This window comes from Enhydra lutris, unplaced genomic scaffold (assembly GCF_002288905.1).
Source record: "Enhydra lutris kenyoni isolate GAN:26980312 unplaced genomic scaffold, ASM228890v2 scaffoldscaffold22, whole genome shotgun sequence".
NCBI classification, from domain to species: domain Eukaryota; kingdom Metazoa; phylum Chordata; class Mammalia; order Carnivora; family Mustelidae; genus Enhydra; species Enhydra lutris.
In genome coordinates, this window is record NW_019154106.1 from 6,981,887 (window position 1) to 7,009,878 (window position 27,992).

At 51.8% G+C, this 27,992-nt stretch overlaps 1 protein-coding gene across 3 annotated transcripts; it reads right to left on the minus strand.

Annotated features, from left to right (window-relative positions):
- Positions 1-844: 844 nt before the first annotated feature.
- Positions 845-27,522, minus strand: LOC111149618 (DNA polymerase alpha 2, accessory subunit). Of its 3 annotated transcripts, XM_022506776.1 has the most exons (18): positions 27,031-27,520; positions 23,607-23,731; positions 23,023-23,102; positions 22,796-22,853; positions 18,326-18,432; positions 15,766-15,959; positions 15,079-15,167; positions 13,361-13,516; positions 12,675-12,737; positions 11,917-11,959; positions 8,187-8,311; positions 7,453-7,491; positions 6,719-6,792; positions 3,666-3,774; positions 3,336-3,442; positions 2,427-2,486; positions 2,068-2,194; positions 845-1,344 (listed from the first exon to the last, which is right to left on the minus strand). In XM_022506776.1, the coding sequence occupies exons 1-18, from the start codon at positions 27,107-27,109 to the stop codon at positions 1,192-1,194; spliced, it is 1,788 nt and encodes a 595-aa protein (XP_022362484.1). In that variant the 5' UTR covers positions 27,110-27,520; the 3' UTR covers positions 845-1,191. The 3 variants fall into 3 exon arrangements, with proteins under 3 accessions (XP_022362484.1, XP_022362485.1, XP_022362486.1); XM_022506777.1 differs by lacking the exon at positions 2,427-2,486 and having other exon boundaries at positions 27,031-27,522; XM_022506778.1 differs by lacking the exon at positions 13,361-13,516 and having other exon boundaries at positions 27,031-27,521.
- Between the last annotated feature and the right edge of the window lie 470 nt (positions 27,523-27,992).

Below are 27,992 nucleotides of genomic sequence, written 5' to 3' on the forward strand. Positions count from 1 at the left end.
GACGAAGTGGCTGGGTGCTCCGGGATCTTAAGGAGGAGGGAAACTCAGCTCCCCATGCTGGGGCTTGTCTCTGTTCTCGTGTTCAGACGAGGAGCCTATAAAATGAACGAGACGAAACCGTGGCTGCTAGTTTTCAAAGGGAGGCCAGTTTCTCCCAAAGCCGGTGGGACCTGCCGTGGACTCCCCCTCGCCATCTGGGGCAGGAGGCAAAGGTGGGACCCTGCTCGGTCACCTGTCTGTCTCTGACTCAGGCCACAGGCATCACGCCTGCCGCACCCTTGCACACTTCCCTCAGCCCAGCAGTCAAGCTCCTCCCGCTTGGCTTTGGCAGAGGAGGCGGGAGAGCCCGCGGGCTTTGGGCAGAAACTCAGCTCACGTTTAGCCAGTGAGGGCTTTTCCCCAAATGCCAGGACACACGGGGTGTTTGGGGACCCTAGAGGGCCCCACCCGGCCAAGAGCTCCAGGCTCTGGGCAAGCCCCATTCGTTGTGCAACTTTGGCAGGGCCGGCGCGGGGGAATCCAGCTTTGGCAGGGCTTCGGGAGGCCGCCCCCTCCAGATGGAGTGGTCAGGCTGGGACCACCGCCCGCAGAACAGGGCTGCGCGGGGAGGGACAGGCGCGCCACCAGCTCCTCACTCTGCAAACCCCCTCACTCCTCGGCCCCCTCCCCCACCCCGCTCCCCAGCACGGAGGCCACCGGGGCGGGGGGCGGCTGGGGAGGGTCAGGGCTGCTGACGGACAGACACCCAGTGTGACAGATGTGCTGGCTTCACTGGGCACAGGTTAAGGAGGCAACGTTCTTTGTTCCAGGAAAAAGGAAAAAGAAAAAGAACTCCACTCAGGAGTCACCCTCGGAATTTACTTTTATTTCTCCAAAAGTTGTTTCCGTGTCTGATTCCCGCCAAGAGATCACCAAGCCTTCTGGCCTTTTCCGAGCATGCTGCGTCCACAGCCAGTTTGCCCTGGGCTCTGTGTGTCCACGAAGAAGCAAGAGCTTTCTTCCAGAGCAGCTCGACTCCAGGTCAGGGTCAGGGTCCAGCTTCGCCTGGCCCGCGCCCCGCAGCCTCCCTGCGCTAGGTGACTGTCCGCTGTCCTCCACCTTCCAGTGGCTGGGCTCCCGGCGGAGGGCCGCTCCTGGGCTCTCAGACATCCGTGAGCGCCACACGACGGGGGACGAGGAAGTGCTCAGGCCTCAGATCCTGACCACCTGGGCGGCCACGCACGGACTCCGCCTCCCCTCCCCGCCCGCTGCCGGCTGCCTCCTGAGGAAGAGGCGGCCAAAGGTGCCCCCCACCTGCCCCTTGGTGAGGCGCCCGGGATTCACACAGACGCAGCCGAGGACGTCCTGGGGAAAGGAAAGGGGCAGACGTGAGAAAGCTGGAACCACCTAACAGACCCCAGAGAGGAGTGGAAGGCAACGGAACACATCTCAAGTCCAATCTGTTAACTTCTTACTGGAAAGCCCTGAGTTCCTTTTGAGCCTCTGAACCAGAATAAAAAAGGGTAACAATCAGCTCCCCAACTTGGGAGACAAACCTGACCTGGTTACTGTTCCCAGCAGAGGAACACATTTCTACCTCTTGAGGTCCCATTAGCTGATTTGGCAAGAGAGCTACGGCTCGGGCGGATCCCGAGGACCCACCCCCGGGGCGGGAGCCAGGGCCGCCGGTGGCAGAGATGAGAATGACCCAAGGGCTTCTTTGAAGTTCTGGTGGCGGAGACCTTTCCGGAGGTCACATCCGAGTTCTGGGAAGTGGGGCAGGCGCGCGAAACATTCCCAGGTCTCCCGGATGTGGCCCCACATGACAACCACCGCGTGAGGGCCTTCCTACCTGCCCCGGGGCTCCCAGGCTGGCTAGCTGAACGCCCGGGGGGGGGGGGTTACATAGGAGCAGGGAGACGGCTTTCACTCAAACATTTTATTAAAAGATTCATTTTCTAGTCCTTTTATCACCTCTCCCAAAGAAAGGAGCACCGTCCCCAGCATGAGGAGTGGGGACCAGCGGTCTAGAAGGGAAAGTCAGATGGGTCCTGGTGTTTCTGGGGAAAAAGCAGAGTTCAAACCTACCTTCACAAAGTATTTCAGCTCTGATGGGATAATGAAGACGTCCGGGGTGACGGGCAGCTGTGCATAGGTGTAGAAATTCTCATAGTCAATGGCCATGTCTTCCTGGGGAGGGTAGAGCGGGTAGTAGCTACAGAGACGGAGAGAAGCAGTCAGCAGTGGCTGGGCTGGGGGCCCCTCTTCCCACATCGTCTCTCCACTCCTCCCTGTGTTTGGGGGACAGAAGGTCGGCTTGTCATCACAGAGGCGGGGGGAGAGTTCCCAGGTAGTGGCCCAAGGAAGGTGCTCGCAATCAAATCTGTCAAAGCTCCGGACCCCAAAGCACACTTGTCCTGGTCAGAGAGCCCCACGAGCGAGCTCACCTCCTCTGGGTCAGGATGTGCTTGAGGATTCGGCTGAGTCTGTCCGAAGGTCCAGAAGCACTGGGGAAGCAAGAGAAGCAAGAAATGGAATGCAGAGCCTCGCTTCTCAGCGTCCGTGTCTCTTTGGGGAGGACCTGAGGACTCGATAAACCGGGGAGAAGCTCCATGGCCCATAGGCAGTGATGAGAGGGTACCTCTGGGGAAGTCGAAAGACGCCCCCCCCCAACAAAGAGTTGGGTCTGTTCCCCCCGAGAAGGGGAGCAGGCCACCGGGCTGTAAAGGCAAAGAGCAGGCATCCTAGGTGATCAAGACCACGCAAGCCGCTGGCTAAAACCGCAGTGTGCAAGAATGTGCGAGAATGTGTTAGAAGCGCACAGAGTGCGGTGAGCGTGAAGTCAGGGTGACCTTTGCACCTCGGACCCCAGCCAGCAAGCACACACCCCTCTCGCCTAACACACGCACGGCTTCACACGCCCTCCAGTGACGGCGGAACCGCCAGACGGCCGCCAGCAGGCAGGCTAGGTCTGAGTTTCTGCAGACCAACACCCGGCTGACCGGCTTTGCAGCTCACTTGCACGAGCAGGGACACGCCCTCCTGCTTAGGTCACAAGAGTGGGAGGTGAAGAAAAGGAGATGAACTTCTACGATGAGAAACGGAGTGCAAAGGCACGTGGCCATGGCTCTACGGGGTCTCCAACACCACAGAGAAGTGCGAGCAGAGACAGACCCCGTCGCTCCCTCTGGGAACAGATAAACGTGAATGGCCTAAGGGTCTGGCACAAAGCATGACTCTGAGGACTTCCCAGTCAAGGCTCTGCCAAGCAGCCCCTTGGTTTTCTTGGTGGAAGAAAGGCCGGGGGCCCAGAGAGCCACGAGCGTCCTGCCTGCCGGGCCAGAAGTGCTCCCCACCTACTGATCTCCTCGGCTCCCATGTGGAACAGCAGATCCGTGGACGTCAGGCCAAGGATCACTCCATTGACGGCGAGGCTGCAGGGCTCAGACACGAACTGCACTCGCTGAAACGAGAGGGGGCGAGACGAGCATTTGTGCACCCAACTTAGAAATGTCCTGCCCATGTTGGGGGGACAGTGGGGGGTCTCCCAGGGGTGGGGAGACCACCAAAAGGGGGGCCAAACCGATGGACAGTAAATCACAAATACATCTGTCTGTTAAAGAAAGATGCTCAAGAGTCAGGCCCATCTACCCTCCACTCAGGGGCCAGAGTGGGGGCGCTGCTACCTTTCTGTCGTCTCGAAGCAGGTCGGAGTAGCTGAAGGGCGGCTGCGGGTACACGGGCTCGCGGTGCACGTCCCTCACGGACGGGACAAAGACGAGGCGGGAGCCAGAGCTGCTTTGTCAGAAAACCGTCAGGAGAGGAAGAAAAGCGATTGCAGTCGAGTTAGAACAGCTGGACGACAGACGGCAAACGTCGCGCTCGGGACAAGGGCCCCCGTCCAGGGAGGAATTTCCGAGCTGAACTCTAGCAGGAGAGAGGCCGTTTCCCACGGGACACTGTGAGCACAAGGCACCTTGTTCCCACTCCCGTGCATCTACCTCAGTGAGGCTCGGGTCACTCAGGACACACTTTCTCCCGGCTCTGTGTAGTGTGCCGCTGGGGCAAGGGCACGTTTGGTGGGAAAGAAAGCAGGAGCCAAAATTGGGATAGAGAAGATCTAGAAAGACAAGGTTTTGACCAAAGAATCAGGGCCTTGCAGCCAGATAGGAAACCAAACCTCTGACTCCACACTGTGCACACACACGTGGCGTATAGGCGGGAGTCTCCCTGACCCGGTGGGGCGCAGGGACTCTTGCCCAGGGAGAGACCAGCCATGCCGGCCAGACCCCCACACTGCTTCACACATGGAGGGTCAAACCACAGCCTCCTACCAGAACACTGGGTCCTAATTACAACAATGGACAGACACACCTCCCAAGGGATGGGGAAGAACACATGTGGCCTTTCCCCAAGGCCCTTCCCTCTCGCACAGGGAAGCGATGCTCCAAGTTTCTCTCAGCAGACTGTCTAGCCAGAGTGACGGGACTATTTAACAGCAACGGCAAACAGAGATTTCCTTCGATGGAAGCAGAAGGGGGATCTCTAGGGTTCAACATGTGAGCGAAGAAAAACCTTCAACTCTAGGACCCAACTATTGATCCTCAGCCACACAAAAGAGGAAAGGAAAAAAAAAAAAAATCCCGTTTCCTTGGTTCCCTCAGCTGTGCTTGGCAGGGGGCCTACTACAAACCACACAGCCACGAAGTGTCACTTTGAGGGCATGTTTAAACCCCTCCAACAGTGCCCACTGCCAGCTCCCTCTCTTGCTTAAACTCTACGGCCTTCCCAGACACAGGTACAGCTCCGTAGCTGCCTGTCCTATGGGAGAAAGGTATTGGTGACTGTTGGCACATCTGTCAACCGTCATACCGGCTCAGAGTGTGAACTGAGACGTGTGCAACAGAACCCAGGACCTTAAGACCACTTTGGCCACCAGGTACTGTCCTTGTGACATGGAGAAGTACACGATCAAGTCACCCGAAGCCAGGGCTGACCATCCCAGGACTAGCTGAGCTCCAGGGCCGGGGCTCGGTCTGCTAGGGACACAGAGGGTGGAGATGCCACTGGCCCGTTTAAAGGGGTGGAGTTGCTGCTTTAGGGAAGGTGCTGGAAGAGGAATGGTTAAGGAGGAAACGGCCCTCCTGCTCAGGGTTGTGAAGTGGCTGTAGGGGGAGGGATCAGACAGAAAATTCCAACTATGCTGAGCATTGCACAACCTCGTGCATGGCGGTGGGAGGGTCCCCACAGCCGCTCCCTCTGCGGGGCTGCTGCTAGGCGGCAGCGCGGCGCTCCGTGCAGGGGGCACTTCCGCGAGCTCTGGCTTTTACTGATAAATCAGCTCTGTACGTCTGATCTCTCAGGGATAAAAATAAATTCCCCCAGCATGGAGCGCTTATATACTGTTTTGGGGAGGGCGGGGCAGCTGCCCCCTGCCCCGGGGCGCACGCTGGCTGCAGATCAAAGTGCCTGGCCGCGCTGGGCGCTAGCCCCACAGTCACAATGCCCGGTCTGTTCTTTGTTTGTTCCACTGCTGTCACCACCACACGGGGCGAGGAACCAAAAACAGGACCCGATGTCGCACTGAGAGCACCCGGCCTGCTGGGGCACGGCTACGCGGTCCCTGACCATCCCTGGGGGACCCCACTGAACAAGGACACCAGCCCTGCTCCTGGCAGCTGGGGCGGGGAGGGGTATCTCTGAGGAGCACCAGGTGCTCCCCAGGTCTGGCCTGCGTCAGGACAAACGGCAAGAGGGGAGGCACTTGTATTAACTTCATTTGAGGGAGGGAGTGAGGAAGGGGCAGACCCAGATGCAGGCCCAGTCCCCTGAGCCCCAGGTAAGCTAGGGGGGCTTCTCCTCAGTCCCCGAGGCCTGCCACACTGGCCTTGCCGCCGATACAAGAAGGTAGTATTACGACTAATGGACTCTGGGATCAGTTCTCACAGCGAATGGGCGGAAGATTATACATCTTGTTTTAAAAACCAGCTTTGTTACAGACTTGTTTTTAAAAGCTTAGCCTCAGGAATGTTTATTTTCTCTGAGCTCAGCCATAGGCAGGCAGATCCCTAGAGGAGAAGATCCATCACCTGTACCAGATCCCTTCAAACCCAGGCCCTGGAGGAAGAGGGCAGGAAGTGAGGACATCTGCTTCCCGAGTAACTTCCTACTTGTAGTTTGGGACTTTTCCTGGAATAGTGCCTTTTCTCTCAAATTAGAATCGCATGTCTCTCCTCAGTTCCTGCCCCTTGGTCTACAGCGAGGCTCTAAGATCCCCCTCACCCCCCATGGCCTGCTTGGCCGTCAGCAGTGCCCCATGAAGCGTGGGGCAGCTCGGACTCTGCGGGGGGGTAAGGACTTGGACTCACCCCAAAACAATCACTCATGCAGCGAGATGCTTGGGGCCCCTGGGGATTTCGTTGGGGAACTCATCAAACACTTCTCAGAATCAGCTGGGAAGGTTCCCAGGAAATAGGAGTTTACACAAAAGGGAGTGAGAAAAGGAAGGAAGCAAAGGGCAAGCAAGGGAAGAGCGAAAGTCTGCGCAGCCTCTTCCTGTTAAGTGTGTTTATCTTTGTGTTTTAGAGATGCCTCTAAGCCCGGCGTCTGTGCACTTGGGAGTCAAGAGGAGGATCTGATCTCTGGAGTTCAAAAGGATGAAGGGACAGGAGCTACCGTTACTTCCTGCCACGGGGAACCCGGGCAGAGTGAGGCTCTGTCCAACAGTCTCAATTCTGACCTGCGCGTCCCTTCGATAATTGTCCGCAGACACTGCTTGAAAATATCTTCAAACGGACTTGTGAGCAGACAGCTCTGCAAGAGAAGGAAGGAGACGATTCAGAGGGCAGATGCCGGCCTTCACTGACCCGCCTAGCGAGGAGCTGAAGGACAGACGACCATGAAAGACACACGCTCGTGGTCTCTGTCCTCAAGAGCAGTCTCTCTGGGGGCAGGAAAGCAGGTGGGGGAGGAGTTCATCCTCTAGAACATAAGCTGCAACACGAGAAGCAAGAGTGTTCTGAAATCCTTCCTGTGGAAGGTGTGACATCCTGAGACAAAGGGCAGGAGGCGCCGACTCTCGGCCACAGAGATGTCCCGGGAAGGGCCTTTTGTGTTTTCTGCATCAAAGGATGGCAAGACGGGGGTCCTGAGCCAAGGGTAGCAGTTTAGTGAGCCACAGACCCCTGTGTCTGTGCAAGCGCGTTCAGGTCTTGGCACCCCTGAGCATCACACCAGGACCCCAGACTCACAGACGTGCATTTCCTTCCCCAGCTTCCAAACGGGCCTTGCATTTTGGTGACACGAAGCCTTCCAATGCAGCATCTTTATAAAAATGCCCTGCTACAGTGCTTTTCTGATTAGCCACAGGGATTAAGTTTGTGACAAATGCTGCATAAACCAAAATATGGAAACAAGAGTGAGGGCTCAACGGGAGGGAAGTATCTGGCACGTCCCCTTCCAGCCTCGACTTACCTCAACCTGTTCGTGCTTTGCGTCCAGGAAAGGTCCAAGCTGCAGATAAGAGAAACAAAGTATCAGAACCACACGTGTCCAGGAGCACCTTCACACACCCTCTCCTAGTGGCTCTCTGCCCAGGGTCCATCTGTCCCTCTGGACAGCAGACGGGGATGGGGTGCCCAGCCAACATCACAGGCAAAGGCCATGACCCTGGATGCCTGGAGGCCGCCAGGGCCCCCTAACCAGGTGTGCTGCCTCCTACAACAGGGGGCCTTTTTTTTTTTTTTTTAAATATTTATTTATTTGACAGAGATCACAAATAGACAGAGAGGCAGGCAGAGAGAGAGAGGAGGAAGCAGGCTCCCTGCTGTGTGGGGCACGATCCCAGGACCCTGATCATGACCTGAGCCGAAGGCAGAGACTTAATGCACTGAGCCACCCAGGCGCCCCTAGGGGGTCTTTCTTTAAAAAAAAAAAAAAAAAAAGACTTTATTTGAGAGACAGAGAGAGAGAAAGGAGGAGGAGCTGAGAGGGAGGGAGAGAGAATCGGAAGCAGGATCCATGCTCAGTGCAGAGCCCGAATGGGGACTTGATCTCACAATCATGAGATCATGACCTGAGCTGGAACCAAGCATCAGACACTTGACTGACTGAGCCACTCAGACGCCCCTGGGCCTTTTTCCAAGGTCTCCTCCCCAGTTTCCCCTTGGTGCCTCCCCCAGCGAAGCTGTCCCAGGAGGCTGTCCTACCAGGATGCAGACGTCTGGCAGATCATGGTTGATGACAGCGATCAGATCGAGCAGGGGGTCGTACGTGATGCTGTCGGATGTGGTGTATGGGCCACAGGCCACCAGGACCATGTTTTGCTCAAAATCTAAGACAGAAAGGATCATAAGGTATTGATTAGAAGATAATGGGATGGTGGAAGAAAGGACAATTAGGGAAAAATGCCACAGGACTCAATTAATTGAGTCTCCCTATGTGTACAACTCTGGGAATCCAAGATCTCATCCCCAACCACAAAGAATGCTCTGCCAGCTGCTAGAAACAGGGAAGTATGCGAATAACTAGGGAGTGACAGGCAGCTTGCCAGCAGCACACGTGAGCGATGGGAGGAAGTGGCAATCAGGAAAGACCTGATCAAGGTGAGATTTGCTCATGCCTTTCCCCTATTTTTTTATTATGATAAAACACAAATAACATAAAATTTGCCATCATCACCATTTTTAAGTATACATTTCAGTGGCATTAAATAAATGCAGAATGCTGTGCAATCATCATCGCCACTCATTCCCAGAACTCTTTCATCTCGTGAAACCGAAACTCTTGTCTCCATTAAACACGAACTCCCGCTCTCCCACCATTCTACTGTCTGTCTCCAGGATTCTGGCTACTCTAAACATCTCATGTAAGTGAAACCATACACTATTTATCTTTTTGTGACTGGCTTATTTCACTTTGCTTATGCTTGTAAGTAGAATTTTCCGGGAGCAAGGGCAGGACAGGGTCCTGGAGAGTGTGCAGTTTGAGGGAACATCTGTGGTCCAGTGTGGCTGGAGAATGTGGTCCGGTGAGGAGTCGAGAAAGATGGGCTGGGTGTGAGGTTTGGCCTGGGATTCCCATGTGGGGTACAGAGGTGTGACATTTGGCTACTTGTCTCACATGACCCTTTCCCCACAGCACTGGCCTTCCTTTGGGAGAGCCAGCCCTCTCTCTCCTCCACCAGGCAGTCCGGGGGACTGTAAATTAGGTGTAATGTTGTCCCCTAGCCAAGAGCCAGGTGTGTGATCAGTCTGAGCTCTCCATACTCTCCTCTCTGGTTCTGGAATCTCAAAAGAGGTGAATCATTCAAAGAGAGAAGAAAGGGCGGAGCTGACCTATTCTGGCCAGAGGTAACTGGATGAGAGCTGGGGAACTCCTGCTGGCTGGACACCTAGAGCTGCTCCAAAGTCTGCATTTCTAGCTCCCCGTCCTCGCTACAGGTAGCTGGATTTCCCCTAACAAATTCTCCTTTTCTTAGGTTAGTCTGAACCGGTTTCTGTAGCTTACACCAACGAAACCCAAAGATCTCGGACTTAACATGGAGTTGTGTTAGTTTCCTATGGCTGCTGTGACAAATTATCACAACCTTAGTGGCTGAAATCAAACACGTATTTATGATTACGGTTCTGGGGGTCAGGAGTCCCACAATCAAGGTTCTGGCAGGGCTGTACCCCTTCTGGAGGCTCCAGGCGAGAGGTTTCCTTGCCTTTTCCAGCTTCTAGAAGCCACCTGCATTTCTTGGCTCAGGACCCCTTTTCCATCTTCCCAGCCAGCAGCCCACCTTTCCTACTTTTGATGTGGATCGTTCTGCCCTCCCCCTTACAAAGACCCTTGTGATGACACTGGGCCCACCCAGACAATCCAGGATAATCTCAGGATTCTTAAGTAAAGGACACCTGTGAAGTCCCTTCTGCCGTAGAGAGAAACACAGTCCCTGTCCGAGGAAGTAGGCCGTTACTTGTCTACCAGAGCGGGAAAGCCGTGAAGCAGGATTGAGGGTTCAGGGAGAAGAGTCTGTTTCACCCTGTGCTAGGATAGGGGACAAAGTTAAATCTGGTTCTGAGGAGCCTACAGGAGATGTAAACCCTGGAGGAGAGCAAATGCCAGCAGACCAGGGCCCACGTCTTATTCTGCGTCTCCAAGTGCGTATGTATCTCAGTACCTTGGTTAAAACTGTTTGTTCATAACTAATTCCACTGCTTCCAGAGGCTTCCCTGGCACACGGCTCAGAATCCGGGCATCTCAGCCACGTCAGTTTCATCTTGCCATGCACAGTGGATCTAATACCACCACGTTCATTGGTTCGTTGCCAAAAACATGGGTCTTCTGATACAATGTGCAATGTCATAAACCCTGAAATTTCATTCCTGATTCTAGGTCATCGCCAAGAACGCCCTCATCACGCCCCGTTACTGGGCACGGGGTGCTGACAATACCCTTGAGTTGGCTGTCTCACTAAGAGTTCTCAACAGTCTTCTGCTTTCCTTCCAAAAATGCTCTGAATGATTCTGAAGCAGTCTGTTAGAATTTCTTTTCGTCTTTTCCCATCCAGATTGGTTACCAAATAACTCCAGGCCTCCTTAGAAATTTGTCTTTTTTGGGGGGCGCGCCTGGGTGGCTCAGTGGGTTAAAGCCTCTGCCTTCGACTCAGGTCGTGATCCCAGGGTCCTGGGATCCAGCCCCGCATCGGGCTCTCTGCTCGGCGGGGAGCCTGCTTCCTGCTCTCTCTCTGCCTGCCTCTCTGCCTGCTTGTGATCTCTGTCAAATAAGTAAATAAAATCCTTTAAAAGATAAAATTTGTCTTTTTTTTTAAAAAGATTTTATTTCTTTATTTAAGAGAAAGAGAGCATGAGCGCAGCGGGGAAGTGGCAGTGCCAGCTGGAGTGGGAGAAGCAGACTCCTGCTGAGAGGCGAGCCCAAGATCATGACCCAAGCTGAAGGCAGACACTTAACTGACTGAGCCACCCAGATGCCCCAGAAATTTGTCTAACTTTTTAATAAACTTTCAATTTTGGAATAACTTTAGAAGAATAGGAAAGTTGCAAAGATAATACCAAGTTCTTGTATATATACCCTCCCCCCATGTCCCGAACGCCGGCACCCTGCCTGACTGGGTGCATCTGTCAAAATGAACCCGGGGGCACTTGGGTGGCTCGGTCAGTTAAGCATCTGACTCTTGGGGCGCCTGGGTGGCTCAGTAGGTTAAGCCTCTGCCTTTGGCTCGGGCATGATCGCAGGGTCCTGGGATCGAGCCCTGCATCGGGCTCTCTGCTCAGCGGAGAGCCTGCTTCCCCGCCTCTCTCTACCTGACTCTCTGCCTACTTGTGATCTCTGTCAAATATATAAATAAAAATCTTAAAAAAAAAAAAAAAAAAAAAAAAAAAAGCATCTGACTCTTGATTTCAGCTCAGGTCATGATGGTGAGATCACGCTGTGTGAGCCGTGCCTTCCGCCCCCTCCCGCCCAATCCCTACGGACTGCGTGCATGCCTTCACTCTCTCTCTCTCAAATAAACAAATAAAGCTCTAAAAAAAAACAAAACAAAATGAAGGAATTCGCGCTGGCTTATTATCGTTAACTCCTGACTATTTGGGGGTCACTAGGTTTTCCATAATGTCCCTTTTCTCTTCCAGGATCCCAACCAGGATCCCACAGCACATTGAAAGAAATTCCTTTTAAAACCATTCCTATTTGGTCTTTTACAAAGTAACTTCCAGACAGACGGCATGCCTCGTGTAGCCAGAACCCAGGTGGTCAGGCTCGCTGGGCTCAGACCCCGGCCTTCCGAAGGGCCCGGGAAGCCACCCACCCGCTGTCCTTCCCAGCCTCCCCCAGGTACTGCCAGGCTTGGTTTGCAGCTTTCTCGGGGCCTGAGGAACCCGGATCCGCCCCCTCCACCCACGCGGTCAGCAGAACAACGTTTGAACCCAAACGCACCTCCATCCTCTTCCGTGGGCTGATAAAATGGAAGTGGCAGACCCTTAAAAACAGGAGAAAAGCTGAACTGAGTTCCTGGTCGAACAAAAAAAAAAGGGAGGGAGTGGGCCCTGAATGTGGGTGGGGAACCGCGGCACGGGCAGGTGGGGAGGGAGGGCCGAGGTGCGGAAGGAAGAAAGGGCCTCAGTCTTGCTCCCTGGAGCTCAAAGCTCACAGAACTGACGGTTCCCGCCGTTTTCGTATATGGCACAGAGCGGCAACGAAACCCAGGTAATGGGAGGTCACGGCGACACTCGTTAACACCCAGAAGAAGTGGGAGAGCACAGGTGCCCGGAGTCCCAGTATTCTAGGCAAAACCCAAGAGCAGGGAATCTGCCACTTTTGCTCGAGTTATTTGCAAATCCGTGGAGGACTACTGCCTAGAGCAGGGGTTGGCAAACTAGGGGCTTTGGGGCCCATCCGGCTACCGCCCGCTTTCACGAAGCTAGGCGCACTCGCTGGTCTGCAGGCTTCTGTGGCACTTCTAAGCCACCAAAGCCGTCATTGTGACAGAGACCGTAAGACCTGTAACGCTTCAGATATTTACCGTACGGCCCTTTGCAGAAATGGTCTGCAGGAGGCCCGGAGGTAGCTTCCCATTCTATAGCTAGAGGATTGAGAAGCAAATAAATAGGTTCTCCCGTTGCCAGGACGGACAGAACGGCCCATACTGTGTCTGCAGCAGAGGAGGAGGGAAGGTGGGGCAGTCACCCTCGTACCTCGTAGAGTTTGGTGGCAATAAATTTTCTACCAGTCGAGTTGATTCCTTCCATAATTACAACCTGAAGAAGAAGAAGTAGAATGGGAGATAAACAAGAGATCGGCAATAAAACTATTTTGATAAAATTAAAAAGTATGAAGGTACTGGGGCGCCTGACCAGGTCAGTAGGGAGGACATGCGACTCTTGGTCTTGGGGTCATGAGTTTGAGCCCCACGTTTGGGGTATTTCACTTAAAAAAACCATCTATTAAGTACTAAGTGCACCTATCTCATTTTATAATTAGAAACTTGGGGGTATTTTTCTGGAAAACAAATTAAGAGGGTTGTACCAGTAATAATAATTATGTTCCATACGGATGATCTAATTTTTTTAACAATTCTATGAGGTAAGAAGTATTATTTCCATGTTAGAGATGAAGACACTCAGCTTCGAGATGATAAGGAGCTTGGCCACAATGACAGGCCGTGCTGGGGCGGAGCTGGAGGCTGAACCCGGCAGCAGGTCCCAGGGCTGAGGTCAGAGCATTCGGGGAAATCTGGAATCCGTACACTGGTGTCTGCCCTCGGGCCAGTGCTCCCGCCACACCTCATGAGAATGTGAGGCAGCCCCGGGACGCAATGTTCATCCTACCTCCGCCCCCATACACACTACAGAGTATACAGCACGCATGCGTCCCATCTCACCTGTCCGGGAAACAGAGAATATTCTTTGAGCTCAGATAAATCCACTGGAATCTGAGCCCCCAAGGAATGTTCCCGGTCCCCCTCGAGGATCACGGACTTGCTGTTCAGCTTCCCATTGGTGTCACAGCCGATCTGGCCCAGCAGAGTAATGGGCTCCTACCGAAGATGTAACATACGCGTGACAGTCTTGGGGGCAGGAGCTCAAAATCTGGGGTCACCAGAACGGACAGCGGAGGATTTTTTTGGCCGGGCCACCCTACTGACAAGCATCACCAGTGACTCTCAGGGCATCTGGTCTGCCCACCCACCCATGCTCGAGGCCCTCTAAGCGGTCACCTAAGTTTGGGCATCTCTAGTGAAGACGAACTTGGTTCCGCGCCCAAGGCAGCCCACTGCATCTGTGGAGTTTCAAACTTTAACAGCTCACATCTGTTGAGCTTACTGAATACCAGGCACGTTCTAAAGGCTGAAGTGTATTAACTTGTTTATTCCCCGCAATGATGGTGAAGTGGACACTATTTCTGGATCCACTTTACAAAAGAGAGAAATCAGCCACAGGTTACATAATTTAGTTAAGGTCAAAGTGTGGGTCAAGTCTGGGTTTGAAGTGTGGCTCCAGAGCCATATCCTTAACCACACACCGTATTGTCTCTTAACAGGAAATTCTTCTTCAAATTGAGCTGAAATGTCTCTCTCTGGCTTCCTTTGTCTTGTTCCCATTCCTGGGGGCGGACTGAGGAAGTCCAATCTTTCCCCACAAGACGGTGCATTGCTGCCTGCCCTCCACTGCTTCCTCCCAAACTTCCTTATATGACATGGTTTTGTGTATCATCCCCAAGTGGTCAATCTTCTCTGAATGCAAACAATGACAGAAGTGCCTTAAGGAATCCTCTAGAACACATTTCCCCTTAGGTTAAAAAATGTTTCAGGGGGGCTCCTGGGTGGCTCAATGGGTTGAGCCTCTGCCTTCGGCTCAGGTCATGATCCCAGGGTCCTGGGATGGAGCCCCGCCTCGGGCTCTCTGCTCAGCGGGGAGCCTGCTTCCCTCCTCTCTCTGCCTGCCTCTCTGCCTACTTGTGATCTCTGTCTGATAAATAAATAAAATCTTAAAAAAAAAGTTTCAGAGAGAAAGCACTGGAACATACGCCAGAGTAAACCACAATTAAAGATATTACTGGCAATGGTTGATCTGCAAGGACAGACACCAAACTAGGGGAGCGACTATGGGTCACTGCTCCTGGAAACCCTACCCTTGCTGTTGTCCTCATAACCTGATCACTGAACACTTCCATCTGTGGGAAATCTCCAGGGGGCTACCTGCCTCACACTAAAAAGGAGAAGGCCTCAGTCTTTGCTTATGTAGAAGACCCTAATCCAAGTGCAAAAAAAATGTTATCAAATTCGACCAAGACAGATGTTCTAACTAGCACGTAGACAAGAAGTAAAAAAGGGAGCAGGGATGCCTTTTTACCATCAGTTTAAAAATACAATATTAGGGAGCTGGGTGGCTCAGTGGGTTAAAGCCTCTGCCTTCAGCTCAGGTCATGATCTCAGGGTCCTGGGATCGAGCCCCACATTGGGCTCTCTGCTCAGCAGGGAGCCTGCTCACCTCCCCCCCACCCCTGCCTGATTGTGATCTCTTTCTCTCTGTCAAATAAATAAAATCTTTTTTAAAAATTACAGTATTATTTAGGAAGGACTATTAGAACGATTCTTACTTGAGCTGGGACCAGAACAGGAGCAAAAGCCTCAATCTTGTAATGTTCCTTGAGTTCACTGCCAAGTTCCTCTATCTTACAGGTCAGAACTGAAAGCCCAGAGGGGAAAAAGTATTGTGTTTAGGACATTTCACTTGTAAGGGGAGAAGATACAGCGCATTGTAAAATACTGAAGTCAGTCAATTTACAGAAGTAGGAGGTGCCCAGGACTTCCTTCTAAAGCCCTAGCCAATCTCCCAGTATCTGCTGGCTGAAATTTGGCCACAGATCACGTGGCACACTCCCCGAGAGTCAGCATGGATGCCCACAACCCAGCCTTCCTTTCCTTCTGGTCATCGGTGAGGTTTAGGGCAAGTCAAGTCCAACCTGGAGAATCTTCCATTCTTTACAAGGAAGACACCATAAATGTCTTTGATTTTCATTGGCTTCTACACAGTTCAAATGGTTGTCACCGGGAAATGGTTATGTGCTTTCTCTTTAGGGAAGCGGAGTGACTTGGGAGAATTGCTGAGAGGGTCATGTCCTGTCCCTCCACTGCTAGGGGCATCCTGAGGACATCTACGAACTTCTGTATTCAAAGGCGACCTTGGAACTTGTTCTACTGGCCTAGCTAAAGCTGTGTTACTTACTCTACACCTCTCCAGGTGGTTTTATATTCTCCAGAATCGCAAAGAGATAAACAATTACCGTCTCGAATATCTGGAAGCTTCTGGAACATTGATTTGTAGCTCCCGGTGAGTGACTCTGGACCCCCTAAGACCTTCAGGCTGAGGTTACCGGCCCCTCCTCTTCCAGACCAAGACACTCCCTGTGTTGAGCCAAAGGAGGTAACCACTTCTCCTCGGTTATTTCTTGAATTGTATTTCTGAGAGGGAGTAGCACTGATTGGAAGAAAAACAGATATGCATTACTGAATTCCTATTTAAAGAGTGAGGTGAATAAAATGAGGTAACCTTTTGGAAAGGGGGACCGGAGAAACGTCAAGCTAGCCTCACATTTTATAAATCTTATCAGCTTAATGGGGTTGGATATACCCAGACCTTTAAGGAATTTCAGGAATGAGGGTAAGTTTAGAGACAGAGACATATTTCAAAAGGTTTTCTCCTGGATTACAGCTAAACAAAGGAAAACCAAACCGAACTCTGGATTGATTAAAAAGCGAGTTTGAAGTACCACTTTCTTTTCTCTCTTACAATTTTTTAAAAGACTTTTTTTTATTAGAGAGAGAGAGAAAGAGAGGGAACAGGCAGGGGAGGGACAGAGACAGAGGCAGACCCCCTGCTGAGCAGGGAGCCTGATGCAGGGCTCAATCCCAGGTTCCTGAGATCATGACCTGAGCTGAAGGCAGACACTCAACCAACTGAGCCACTCAAGGGCCTCTCTTATGATTTTTTTTCCCCCGCACTTACTAGAATACCCTAGAGCTCGGCTGTGGATAAGCCCAGAGTTGCTGTGCATGTCTAACACGGCACAACATAGCTCAAGGTAGACACCACAGTGAAATGAAGGTCAAAGGACTTAATCAGCTCCCCCATGTGTGCAGATGGGGCTGTACTGAGTTCAGCCAGCTGGTGGACAACCGTTCCCACTCTCCAAGGCCCAGCTGACAAGCTCTCGTATTTCCACGGCCCGCCTGGTAAACAAGAACACGGAGGTCATGAGCTCCCCGGAAGGCCATGCGGGCCTCCCACCGCCTGGCTGGGAGCGCAGCTGGCAGCAAGCTCGCTTTCGGACGGTCTGCCCCTCAGGACCCGAGCTCTGCAGGCACCAGTTTCACGGGCAATACCGAAACTGGAGCCATGGTTCCTGCTTCCCACAGAGGCTACGGGAGAGGAGCTTGGTTAATGAGCTCGGGCCCTGCGCTGCCTCTACCTGAATAATTTACAGGTTACTTCCATAAATTACAAAACCAGTTTCTGATGTCAGCTTTATTAGCGTGCATTAAAAAATGCCGAGGCAGCGCAGGGCCGCCTTCTCTGAGCTCCTCCCCAAGCGGCCCGTGGGACAGCCATCACTGCTGGCCCCTTAGTGCCAGGACACTTCAAGGGACTGCTGCTGTCACCGTGCTGGCTCGGCTGATGAGAACTGTCTCTACCCAGCAAGTTTCAAAGATGCCCTTGTACGTCTAGAAAGCTCACTTCCCAAACCCGTTTGAGAACTCCCGAAAGCAGCAGTGGATCATGCTAGGGAAACTGTCCTTCCGAGTCCCGTGGCCGCTCTTCTGGAGTGACCGCTGTCACCTCCTTTCTCGAGAGGCAGAGCTGGACAATCTCCAGCTCTGCTCTGTAGGCAAGGGGACCACGGCACAGGCAGTTCGAATTTCCCTAAACGGTTAACCTGACGGGTCCTTGGCCCGACGCGGCAGCACCAAGCCTCTCTTCCACCAGGCAGGGCCATCGCCTGTGCAATGCGCTAACGGGAGACATGTCATTTACGGATTTCAAAAAGATCACATGTGATCTTTGTGGATTTACGTGCAGAGGTGGCGGCAGGGAGAAAAATGCCAATGAAGTCCGCGGAGACGCACAGTGACATGCAAACTCTCAGAAACTAGCTGTAACCTGGGAGAGGAACAATAAGCAGGTTTTCCAACAAGATGAACACAGATAATGTGCTTTTCTTTTCAAAAAATAGACACTGTGGGGGCGCCCGGATGGCTCAGTAAGTTAAGCGTCTGCCTTTGGCTCAGGCAGGTCATGATCCCAGGGTCCTGGGACGGAGCCCCGTATCGGGCTCTCTGCTCCGCGGGGAGCCTGCTTCTCCCTCTCCCTCTGCCTGCCGCTCCCCCTGCTTGTGCTCTCTGACAAATAAATAAAATCTTAAAGAAAAAGTTGATACTATAGATGAAAAGAAGAAGAAGAAGAACAAGGAGAAGAAACCCAACAACAACAGAACTAACAGAGGCAGATGGAAACCTATCTGTCTCCCCTGGCAAGACTCCCAAGACTCAAGGGCTTCTGAATAGACAGGTTGTTTTCCGGAGAAGGTATCTGTTCCTGATCTGGAAAATGAGCCCCAGAAAAGTGGGTGGAAAGTGAGTTTCCTTAACGACTGGAAGACGCAGTAATTTTCCACACAGGAAGGGAAGGCAGGGAGGGCAGACAGCAGTAAGCCCTGGAGCCAGACACCACAGAGCCACACGTTCACCTGCACAGACTCCCTCACTCCGGAGGGTCAGTCCCCCGACCACCACAGAAAGGGGAGAGCCGGCCCGCTGTTGGGCAGCTGGATTCATTCTGATCTGTACCTTGGAGAGAAACTCGACGGCGAAAGGAGTTGATGGGGGCTCCGAGTAGACACAGTCCTTTTTGTTAGGGGGGTTTCTGGGGTGGTGATAGCTCGCTTCTGAGAACCCTAGGAACAAAAGAGAAAACGAGATCCCAGTCACCAAAGACCCAAGTTGCTACCCGAGGGTAAGGTCACTTTGGAAGAAAAGCACGGTCGGTGCCTAAGTGAAGGGCACAAGGTAGGGCTGGGCTGGTTCCCTTCTCAAGGCCCCATCTCCAAGCAAAATCCCACATAGAAATCTTCAGCAGCCATCACCAAATCCATCGGAATCCTGTACCCACTTTAAAGGCAATTATGAAAAAGGATCAACATTTCCCAGAAAGGACTGCCAGACCGGCAATCTGTCCTGTCAAACTGTTCATGTGGTCACTTTCTTTCCCCGCCCCTTTGCTCTGGAACAGCTAGAAATTTTAATCTGCACAGACACATTTTCCTGACAAGGGGTGGGACCACATTACTACTCATTTTGGCAAAATCTCCTGCACGTTTTCACAATTAGAGAAGGGAAATGACTCCGGGAAGATAGTATGGTTGAGCTCGTAGTCTGAGTGTTTAGCAAACGCCTCACTGATGGTCACTTCTGTTTTCGGGCTTTTGCTCATCTACAGGAATCCAAAATAAACCCAGGATGGAGGATGAGACCCGCGGCTCCGAGGTCTGCTGCTTCCTGGAGTCTAGGACAGCTGACTGGGGCAGAGCAGGGGTAAACTCTTCGCCCGGACCACAACCAGGAGGCCGGCTACTCTGCAGAGGATTCCCTGCCCTTGGGCTCCTCCTGGCTGCGCACCAAAATCATGTCACCACAGCCGCCTGCTGGCGACAACTGGGGTCAAACACTGGAGAACAGACGCAAGGCCATTATCAAGTAGCTGGGACAGAAATTAGGTTTTAAAAAGACCCTGATGCTACCACTCTTGTACAATAACCAATTTTTAATACTCCTCTCTGCTACTTTCGTATTTTTCCAATTTAAAAAATATATGAATTCTAATATTTACAATCTTAGTTTAAATATAAACCTTTATTTGAATATTACCTATACTGATTTTTTCCACACTATATTAACTATGAACATTTTCCCGCCAACTTTGTCCTTTTTTAGTAGCTGTGATTAAACTGATACACACAAGAGTTGACGTGAATACTTCTATACTGCTGGGTGAATGGGTGCTTGTACCTTTGGCTGATCCTAAATAATGCTGATGCCCATCTTCACACAGATGGCTTTCCCCATAATTCAGATTACTTCCTTAGGAGAGATTCTGACTAGGGACAATTACTGGGCCAAAGGATGGGTAAGATTTTACGGTTTTGGTGTGTTTCCTCAAACTAATATCTTTTTTTTTTTAAGATTTTATTTATTTATTTGATAGACGGAGATCATAAGTAGGCAGAGAGGCAGGCAGAGAGAGACAGAGAAGCAGGCTCCCTGCTGAGCAGAGATCCCGATGCAGGACTCTATCCCAGGACCCTGGTATCATGACGTGAGCTGGAGGCAGAGGCTTGAACCCACTGAGCCACCCAGGCGCCCCTCAAACTAATATCCTAAATGACTCCTGTAATCCACAAGGGCTGTGGAACTCTAGGTCCAAGGTTGAGAGGGGGTATTTCAAGAGAAGGACAGTCCGTCTCCCAGGACATGGCAAGAGGATGGGAGACAGGGCAGTTTCATGGCCTTTGTCCTCAGCGCTTGCAGCCAAACCCGATGGCGTCAACAGACCAACTCCAGTCGGACTTCTCAGGGACGTGCTCACTCTAACCACACTCAAGAGATTTGCTTTTAATGCTGCACGTCTAGGCATTTTGCAGGGAGAAATGCCGGGACCGAGATCAAATTCTCATATCCTGGGGCAAGCACATTCTCATACCACACAGAAACCCAAATTATAGCCCAGGTTGCCAATTTATTCATTTACTAGAAAGCCGATGCTGGTGGCACGGGAACTTCACATCCGCAGGCTAACCCATTCCCTCCGATCAGGCAGGACATGTGGAAAGCCGAATGATCACCAGGGGATTTATGGCGAGCGCAGAGGCAGAATAGTTGTTAACTGCACAAGTCAAACATTTAATGATGATCGGAGAAGGCCACTGGGACACTCGGCTCTATACCACGGGCATGCCTGCCTCGGAGACCCAACAAGGGTCTGGCAAGCTCGCTGTGCACTGTTTGTGAGGGGAAAGGCCAATGTTTGGCCCCATGACTACGCAGTGAGGAGGCCACTGATGTATGGCCTAACGATGGCTGAGCAGTTTCCCCAGGATAGGTACGATTCTAGGTATTTCACATTCCTCTGGGCCAGACCCACGTGGCATCTCCTCTGGGCTTTCCACACGTCTTTCATCTTGTTTGCTCATTTCAGTCCAACCCACTTAACTCTGATTCCGTGGTCACCGGCTGTGACTCCTAACTCAGCGTCTGTGGCAGGAATGGGCACCCCTAGAACGGCATTTCTGTTCCTGGAAGGGCATATACTCCCCTGGGAAACCAAGTAAATTTGCATCTGACCTACACGTCAGTCCACGGAGCACTGGGTGACCACGAGTCAGTCCCCAAGAGCACGCTCAGCTCTGGACATACAGACAGATCACACATGCTGGAGCTGTGAGGCCGTCACATGAAGCAGCCTCACCAGGGTCCGCAATCCTGGCTGGTGCTCCTTAGGGAGCCAAGCAACCGTCCTTACTCAGGTCTGTCCTTCAACAACGATTAACACGCCAGGCTCTGGGAAAACAGCAGCAAACACAGCCGCGTTTCTGCCCTCAGGGAGCTTCTGTTCTAACACAGGGAGGCAGACTGAAACAGAGCAGTAAATACACAACCTGCCTCATGTTAGTAAGTGCCACGGAGAAAAGTAAAGCAAGAGAAGGAAACAAAGGCGGGAAAGAGGAGGGGCTTGCTCTTGGCGGTGGGTTTGTTCCCTTAGACAGGGGACAGATGAGGCGGACACATGTCTGGTGTGTTTGAAGAGCAGAGAGACCGCGAGAATGAGGAGGAGAGGGAAGTGGACAGGGAGTGGGGCGAACTCAGACAGACCCTCACACACCTTCTGAATGTTGTCGGGTAAGATGGGGGAGCCGGCGGAGGGCGGTGAGCAGCAAAACCTGGCCCGACTTGCTTTTGAAAGAAGCACGGCACACGGTGGCTGCTGTGTGAACGGCTCAGAGGTGGACACAGCAGAAAGCAGCCAGGACAGGGAACTGTCCTGCTCATCCAGGAGAGGACAGTGCCAAGGACCTGGTGGCAACAGGTCCTGGTGCACAAGGGGAGAGGGCTGGTGAATGAGCTGGGAGGAGGGCGTGAGAGAGACGGAAGACTCAGGGAGGTCTCCAAGGTTCCTGGCCTGAACAAACCCAAGAATGAAAGCGCTTTTTAGTAAGACATGGGTTCTAGGGGCGCCTGGGTGGCTCAGTGGGTTAAGGCCTCTGCATTCAGCTCAGGTCATGATCCCAGGGTCCTGGGATTGAGGCCCACATCAGGCTCTCTGCTCAGCAGGGAGCCTGCTTCCCCCACTCTTTCTGCCTGTCTCTCTGCCTACTTGTAATCTCACTCTCTGTCAAAAAAAAAAAAAAAAAAAAAAAAAATAGACATGGGTTCTAAGACAGGACCATCTCTACGGGGAAAATCAAGCACTGACCATATTATCTCTTCAGTTTTAAGCTAAGGAAAATTGCAGCGTGTCCAAGTAATAGGTTCCGTGTGCCTGTCTTGTGTCAGCAACCTCACAGGGCATGATTTCGGCTTTCTTGCTCTCCACAGGCACATCTAAACTACTTGCCTTCTTCCTCACGATGCAACTTGACTTTGAAAAATTAAGGCTTCCTCCGTGTTTATGGATTTCTACAAATTTATTTTGAGCTTCTTGAGGACAGAGCCCAGCTGTGCCTGTTCTCTCCACCATTGTTCTCCCGGCGTCTGGTACAGAGCCTGGCGCACAGCAGCCGCTTGGTAAATGAACGGAAGCATCGGTATCTTAGAGATAAGGAAGCTGCAGCTCGGAGGGATAAAACAACTCACCCAAGGTCCCCTAGGTCTTCTGACACAGGCTTTGACGCCAATACTATTCCATATTCCACTACCCTAGCCTGCCCCTCACGCTGGGATCCAACACTGGAAATGAATCATTCAGTTACAGCACCTCCACCAGATACAACGCTCTGCAACTTTTACGAAGAGTAATAATGGAGAAACTGTATTTATGAACATTTTATGATGCTTATGCTAGTTGAAAAAAGGCAGGATAGCTCTATGGCTCCAAGGACTGCCATTACGTAAACACGGCTATGCCTGTGATGGGAAAGGACAACGTGTAAGTGGCAAGGCAGCAGGAACTGTATGGGTGGCTCCTTTTCTCCCTTAGAACATCACTGTTTTTAGAATAAAGAAAAAAAGGCTACTCGTGGGAAGCGATCTCCAACATAGACTGACCTTAGAGGGTGTGGTGTAGGAGTCCAAGAGGCTCTCTTCTTCTTCCTCCACTTCGATTCTACAAACAGTGCTCAGGAAAAACAGATTTCCACCAAAATCGAAGGCAAGGGTCGATTAAACAAGAAAGCCGATTAGTAGGTACTCTTATTATTATTTGTTTTTAAATTACGCAAATTACAAGATACAGCACCCGGCTTTCTATAAAGACCAGCAGCAGGAAAGGATACAGCTCTTGGATGGAAACAATGTCTCTGGCTCCAGCGTGCCCACCATCCCTGGGCGCTCTGGACGATTTTTTGCTCAGACACTGAGGAATAAAAGATAATGAATGTATTATTCCATAGTCAAGTAACAGAGGAGGTGCGCTCCACAGCTGTGAGGTAATAATAGGCATTCAAAATACAATCTAATATATAAAATTCCTCCAAGTAATAGTTAAGTCAAGACAATGCACGGCAGGCTAGCAAAGAAGAGTTCTCCTGGGACTGTTTGCAAAACTGCTCAAAGCTAACACCACCACCAACGATTTGCTGAAGGCCTACATACCACCCAACATACCGTTTTAGGTGATTCTGACCCACTCTCGTCTAATTCTTACAATAACCATAAAAAAAAAAAAAAACGGGTTATTAGAACCAGTAACAGAAGAGGAAACGGACACTCAGGGACAGACGTTATGTTGGCTGCCCCCGTGCACACTGGGACCAGAGTTGAGCTGTGTTTCTGAAGCCCACACTCGTCTCACACCACCTCCCCGCAAAGAGGAGGAATGGAGAATTTCATTATTAGTTTTCTTACATCTTGTTCTTACCTCATGCTCAAAAGAGTTCAGGATCTCTGGGGTAAGGCCAACTTTCCCTGTTCTGGTGCAGAAGGCTATCAGCTCGGCTGCCATGCCCTCCTCGTTCTGTCCGTACAGGAGGCACAGCTCCACCACTGTGGGAAGGGAAAGTGGGCAGGTGAGACCACGGTTCGTTTCTTGCAGCTTCCCCCCCGGGAAAAGTGAAAACAGTCTTTGATTTCTTTAGTCAGTGTTTCCTCAGCACCCGCTGGTGCCAGGCCCGGTTCCAAGCATGAGAATAGAGCAGTGAACAACAGAGCAGAATCCTTATCTCCACAAAGCTTAGTCTTGGAGACAGAAAACAAGAAAGTAAAATCTGTGCTATGTTAGATGGTTCAATGTGCTGTGTAGAAAAAGAAAGCTGGGGGCACCCGGGTGGCTCGGTCCGGTAAGTGGCTGTCTTCAGCTCAGGTCATGATCCCAGTGTCCTGGGACGGAACCCCAGGTCGGGCTCCTTGCTCAGCGGGGAGTCCAATTCTCCCTCCTCCTGTGCACTCTCTCTTTTCTAAGATTTTATTTATTTATTTGAGGGAGAGAGATTGTGAGAGAGAGAGAGCACGAGAGGGGGAAGGGTCAGAGGGAGAAGCAGAGTCCCCGCTGAGCAGGGAGCCCGATGTGGGTTTGACCCCAGGACCCTGGGATAATGACCCAAGCCTAAGGCAGACACTTAACTGACTGAGCCACCCAGGCGCCCCTCCCTCCCTTGCTCTCTCTCTCTCTCCCCCTCTCAAATAAATAAAATCTTAAAAAAATAAATAGATAAGTAAGATTAAAAAGAAAAAGAAAGCTGGGGAAGGGATCAAGGGTTTGGGAGCAGGGATTGGTAATTTTCAATACAGGGATTAGGGAAGGCTTCGCTGAGAAGGTGGAAAGCGAGCCACGCCGTATTTAGGGAAAGAGCTCTCAAGCAAAGATCCTGAGGCAGAAGCGAGATCAGCAAGGCCACTATGGTTAGAACACAGTGAGGAAGGAGACAGACGAGGAGTTCAAGGGGGTGCAGATTGTTGGCCACTATAATTACCCTGGTTAGTACTCCGAGCAACTTAGAAAATCACCAGAGGGTTCGGACAGGGCGGTAACATGACCCAGCTTCCCGTGAACAGGGTCACTCTGGATGCCATGTTAAGCAGAGAGCGAAGGGGGCAAGGGCAGCATCAGGGGAACCAATTAAGAGAACCGTGGCAAAGTGCAAGTGAGCAATGGCGGCGGCTTGGATCAAGGTGGGGGCAGTGATGCGTGGGGAGAAGTGGTTGGACTTCACACAGGAAGCTTCGTGAGGGTAAAGCCAATGGGATTTCCTGATGGTGAAGAAAAAACAGAATCAAAGATGATGCGGTTTTCAGGCTGAGCACCTCAAAGGGTGGGGAAGAGAGCAGGAGGAAGTCCTATGAGGAAAGGGAAGACACACAGGAGCTTGGTTTTTAGATACATGGAGTTCGAGGTGCCCATTACACACCCAGCTAGCAGCTGGACAGGGGAGTTGGCAGTTCAGCAAGTGGTCCAGGCTAAGACAGGCACCTGGGGATCATTAGCAACACATGGGATGAAAAGCCGAGAGACCACATGAGATTCCCTAAGGAAGTGTGTGCATCTGGGTCTCAGGATGAGCCTGAGAAGCGGTGACAAGCAAGATAAGAGAACAAGCAGGTGTAGTGTCTGAGAAGCTAAGAGACAAACGTGTTTCAAAGACATGACGAACGGCGTCAAATGCTAATTCCGGATGGGAGCTGAAAAGTCACCCCGAGTTTAGCTAGGTTAAGGTCACTGGTGACCTTGAGAGAAGCAATTTCAGAGAAGCCCTGGGGATGAAAAAGATTACTGAAATGGGCTTAAGGAGGACAAATCTGAAGACAGCAAATACAGACAATAGACAACCCTTTTGAAGAGGTTTGCTGTAATTGGGGAGGAAAGAACTGGAAGAGGGAATGGGTTCAACAGAGTATTTTATTTTTTAAAGATTTTATTTATTTATTGACAGAGAGAGAGAGAGAGAGATCACAAGTAGGCAGAGAGGCAGGCAGAGAGGGGGTGGTAGCAGGCTCCCTGCTGAGCAGGGAGCCCGATGCAGGGCTTGATCCCAGAACCCTGAGATCATGACCTGAGCTGCAGGCAGAGGCTTTAACCCACTGAGCCACCCAGGTGCCCCTCAACAGAGTATTTTAAAAGCGGAGCAAGAACCACACTACTGTGCTATCAGGAGAAAAACTCTTATAGCGAGAAAAATAGAAAACATGTAAGAGGTTAGAATTACCGGAGCAATGTTTATAAGAAGGTTTGAGAAGGAATGGGATTTAGGACTCAAGTGGGGGGTCTGGATTTTGCTAGGAATAGGGAGAATTTATTCATTGGAATAAGGCAGCAGGAGAGGTAGGTGTGAAGATGTAATGGTGGAAGTTTTGTTTCTACTTTTTTGGTGACACAAGAAGTTCATGAGCTTTGAGTGGGACGGAAGGATTTACCTTAAAGGAGACGGTGGCAAACTTAAAAGTCCCACTGAGGTTAGTAATTATGAATTCAAAGCCTAGAATTCTAACACCACTGCCAAAGTAGTTCTGTGAGATGAAGGCAACAGCATTTTGGAAAAGAATGCACTGGGCATAAGACCTTGGAGAATTTTGGTATCTCACGGTAAGTTAACATGTTTGCATTTCGGTTTTACACATTAAAAAAGAAGTTCTAAGTGTTGACGAATGGTTAGGGCAGGGGCACATTCATCACGATTCTGAAACTGAGAACTCTACACCTCCCAAGACACTGCTTCTGACATCTCCGCCCCAGAGACTGACCAGTAAAAGGGAGCACCCACACTCGAGGAGAGGAGACTGGGGTTCACAGACTAGCGGTCTCCTGGTCTGTTTCTGCTTCTGTAAACAGATGACAAGCTCCCCAGCTTATCAGAGCTAAAATTCAATTTGGGGAACCCACCTTAAGGGTTCCTATCTGCACAGACCACCGACAGCTTTGATGAGAAGTGATGGATCAGAAGTTTACAGCCAGGCTGTAAAGGGAGGAGCCACGAATAAAAAGTTACATTTCAAAACCCCCACGTCTCTTGTTCTGTTTTGGAGGCTTAAAGAATTTCACAACTCGCGCCACCGGGCCTAGTGTGATCCTGGCACGGCCCAATTCCACCTTTCCGAAACTGCGCGGGTTTAAAGTCGTGCTCCATATTCTTACTCTTGAGCTGGGATCCAAGCAGGACACTACAAACGCTGCCAAGTCCCTACATCCCATATCGCAAGACGGCTTAATTCTTCGTCTCCCAAACACCAAGAGGTCTGATCTAGCGGAGGGGAGAAACTTGGCTGCGTTCCCTGTGGGGTTCTAGGCGACTGGGAACACCGAGCAGGAGCGCGGACCTCGGCTGGGGGCGGCGCGGGGCCGAGGGACTCACATTTCTCGGTCAGAGCCGCCTCGCATTCTACGTCGAAGATCTGCAACTCTTCCACCAGGCGCTGGGCGGACACGCTCATGGTGACCCAGCAGGGAAGCCGGGGGCCCGGCCCAACGAGCGCCGACCTGAGCTCCAGGAACCCACGGCGTGGAGACTGATGGGCAGGACGAGGTTCCTCGAATCCTGGTACCCTCTCAGAGAGCGAGACGGAAGAGGACCAAATGGCCCAAGCCCTCCGGCGGTCGGAAGGCCCCGGCCTCAGCCACGGAGAAACACTTCTTTTTAATGTGGGAGGAGCCCCCAAGCGCCCGAAGGAAGGAAGCAGAAAGCTCGTTAACTCGCACTTCTGGGGAGAACGTCCTGCTCCCTAAAAGCTACCGCGGAGCACCTCCAGGACTGGAACAGAACAGCGTAACCAGCGAAAACCCGCCAAATATTTGCACGGCGCGCGCATGAGCGAGACGGGTTAAACCCCGCCCCTTCCCTTCCGCTTCCTTCTTGTTCCCAGTCGTCGCGCGCCCCCGTGCGTCCAAGGGCGCGTGCGCACAAACGCCGACACGCCCGCTCGTGCGCCCAGTGGTCCGCCTACATCATGGCGGCTGCGCAGTTGTGTCTCATAGGGCGCCAAAGTTGGGCTCTGGCGCGCATTGTCCTTGGCCCGCATCCCTTAAATCGCGTCTGGGTGCCAGCCGTGGTTGCCTATATTTTGGCACCGCCTGCTGGGCCAAGCTCCGTGACCAAGGCTCGTCATCTTTTTGTCCTGCGCGTTGGTGCGCAGGCGCTGTTGTGTACACACCCGCAAACCTCCCAGAGCCTCTGTGCCCGGCGCCTGTCGTTCCGTCTCTGTCCGCGTCTGCACTCGGCCTGCCGTCACTTACTCTTTTTTTTTTTTTTTTAAAGAATTTATTTATTTAGTTGACAGAGAGATCACAAGTAGTCAGAGAGGCAGAGAGAGAGAGGAG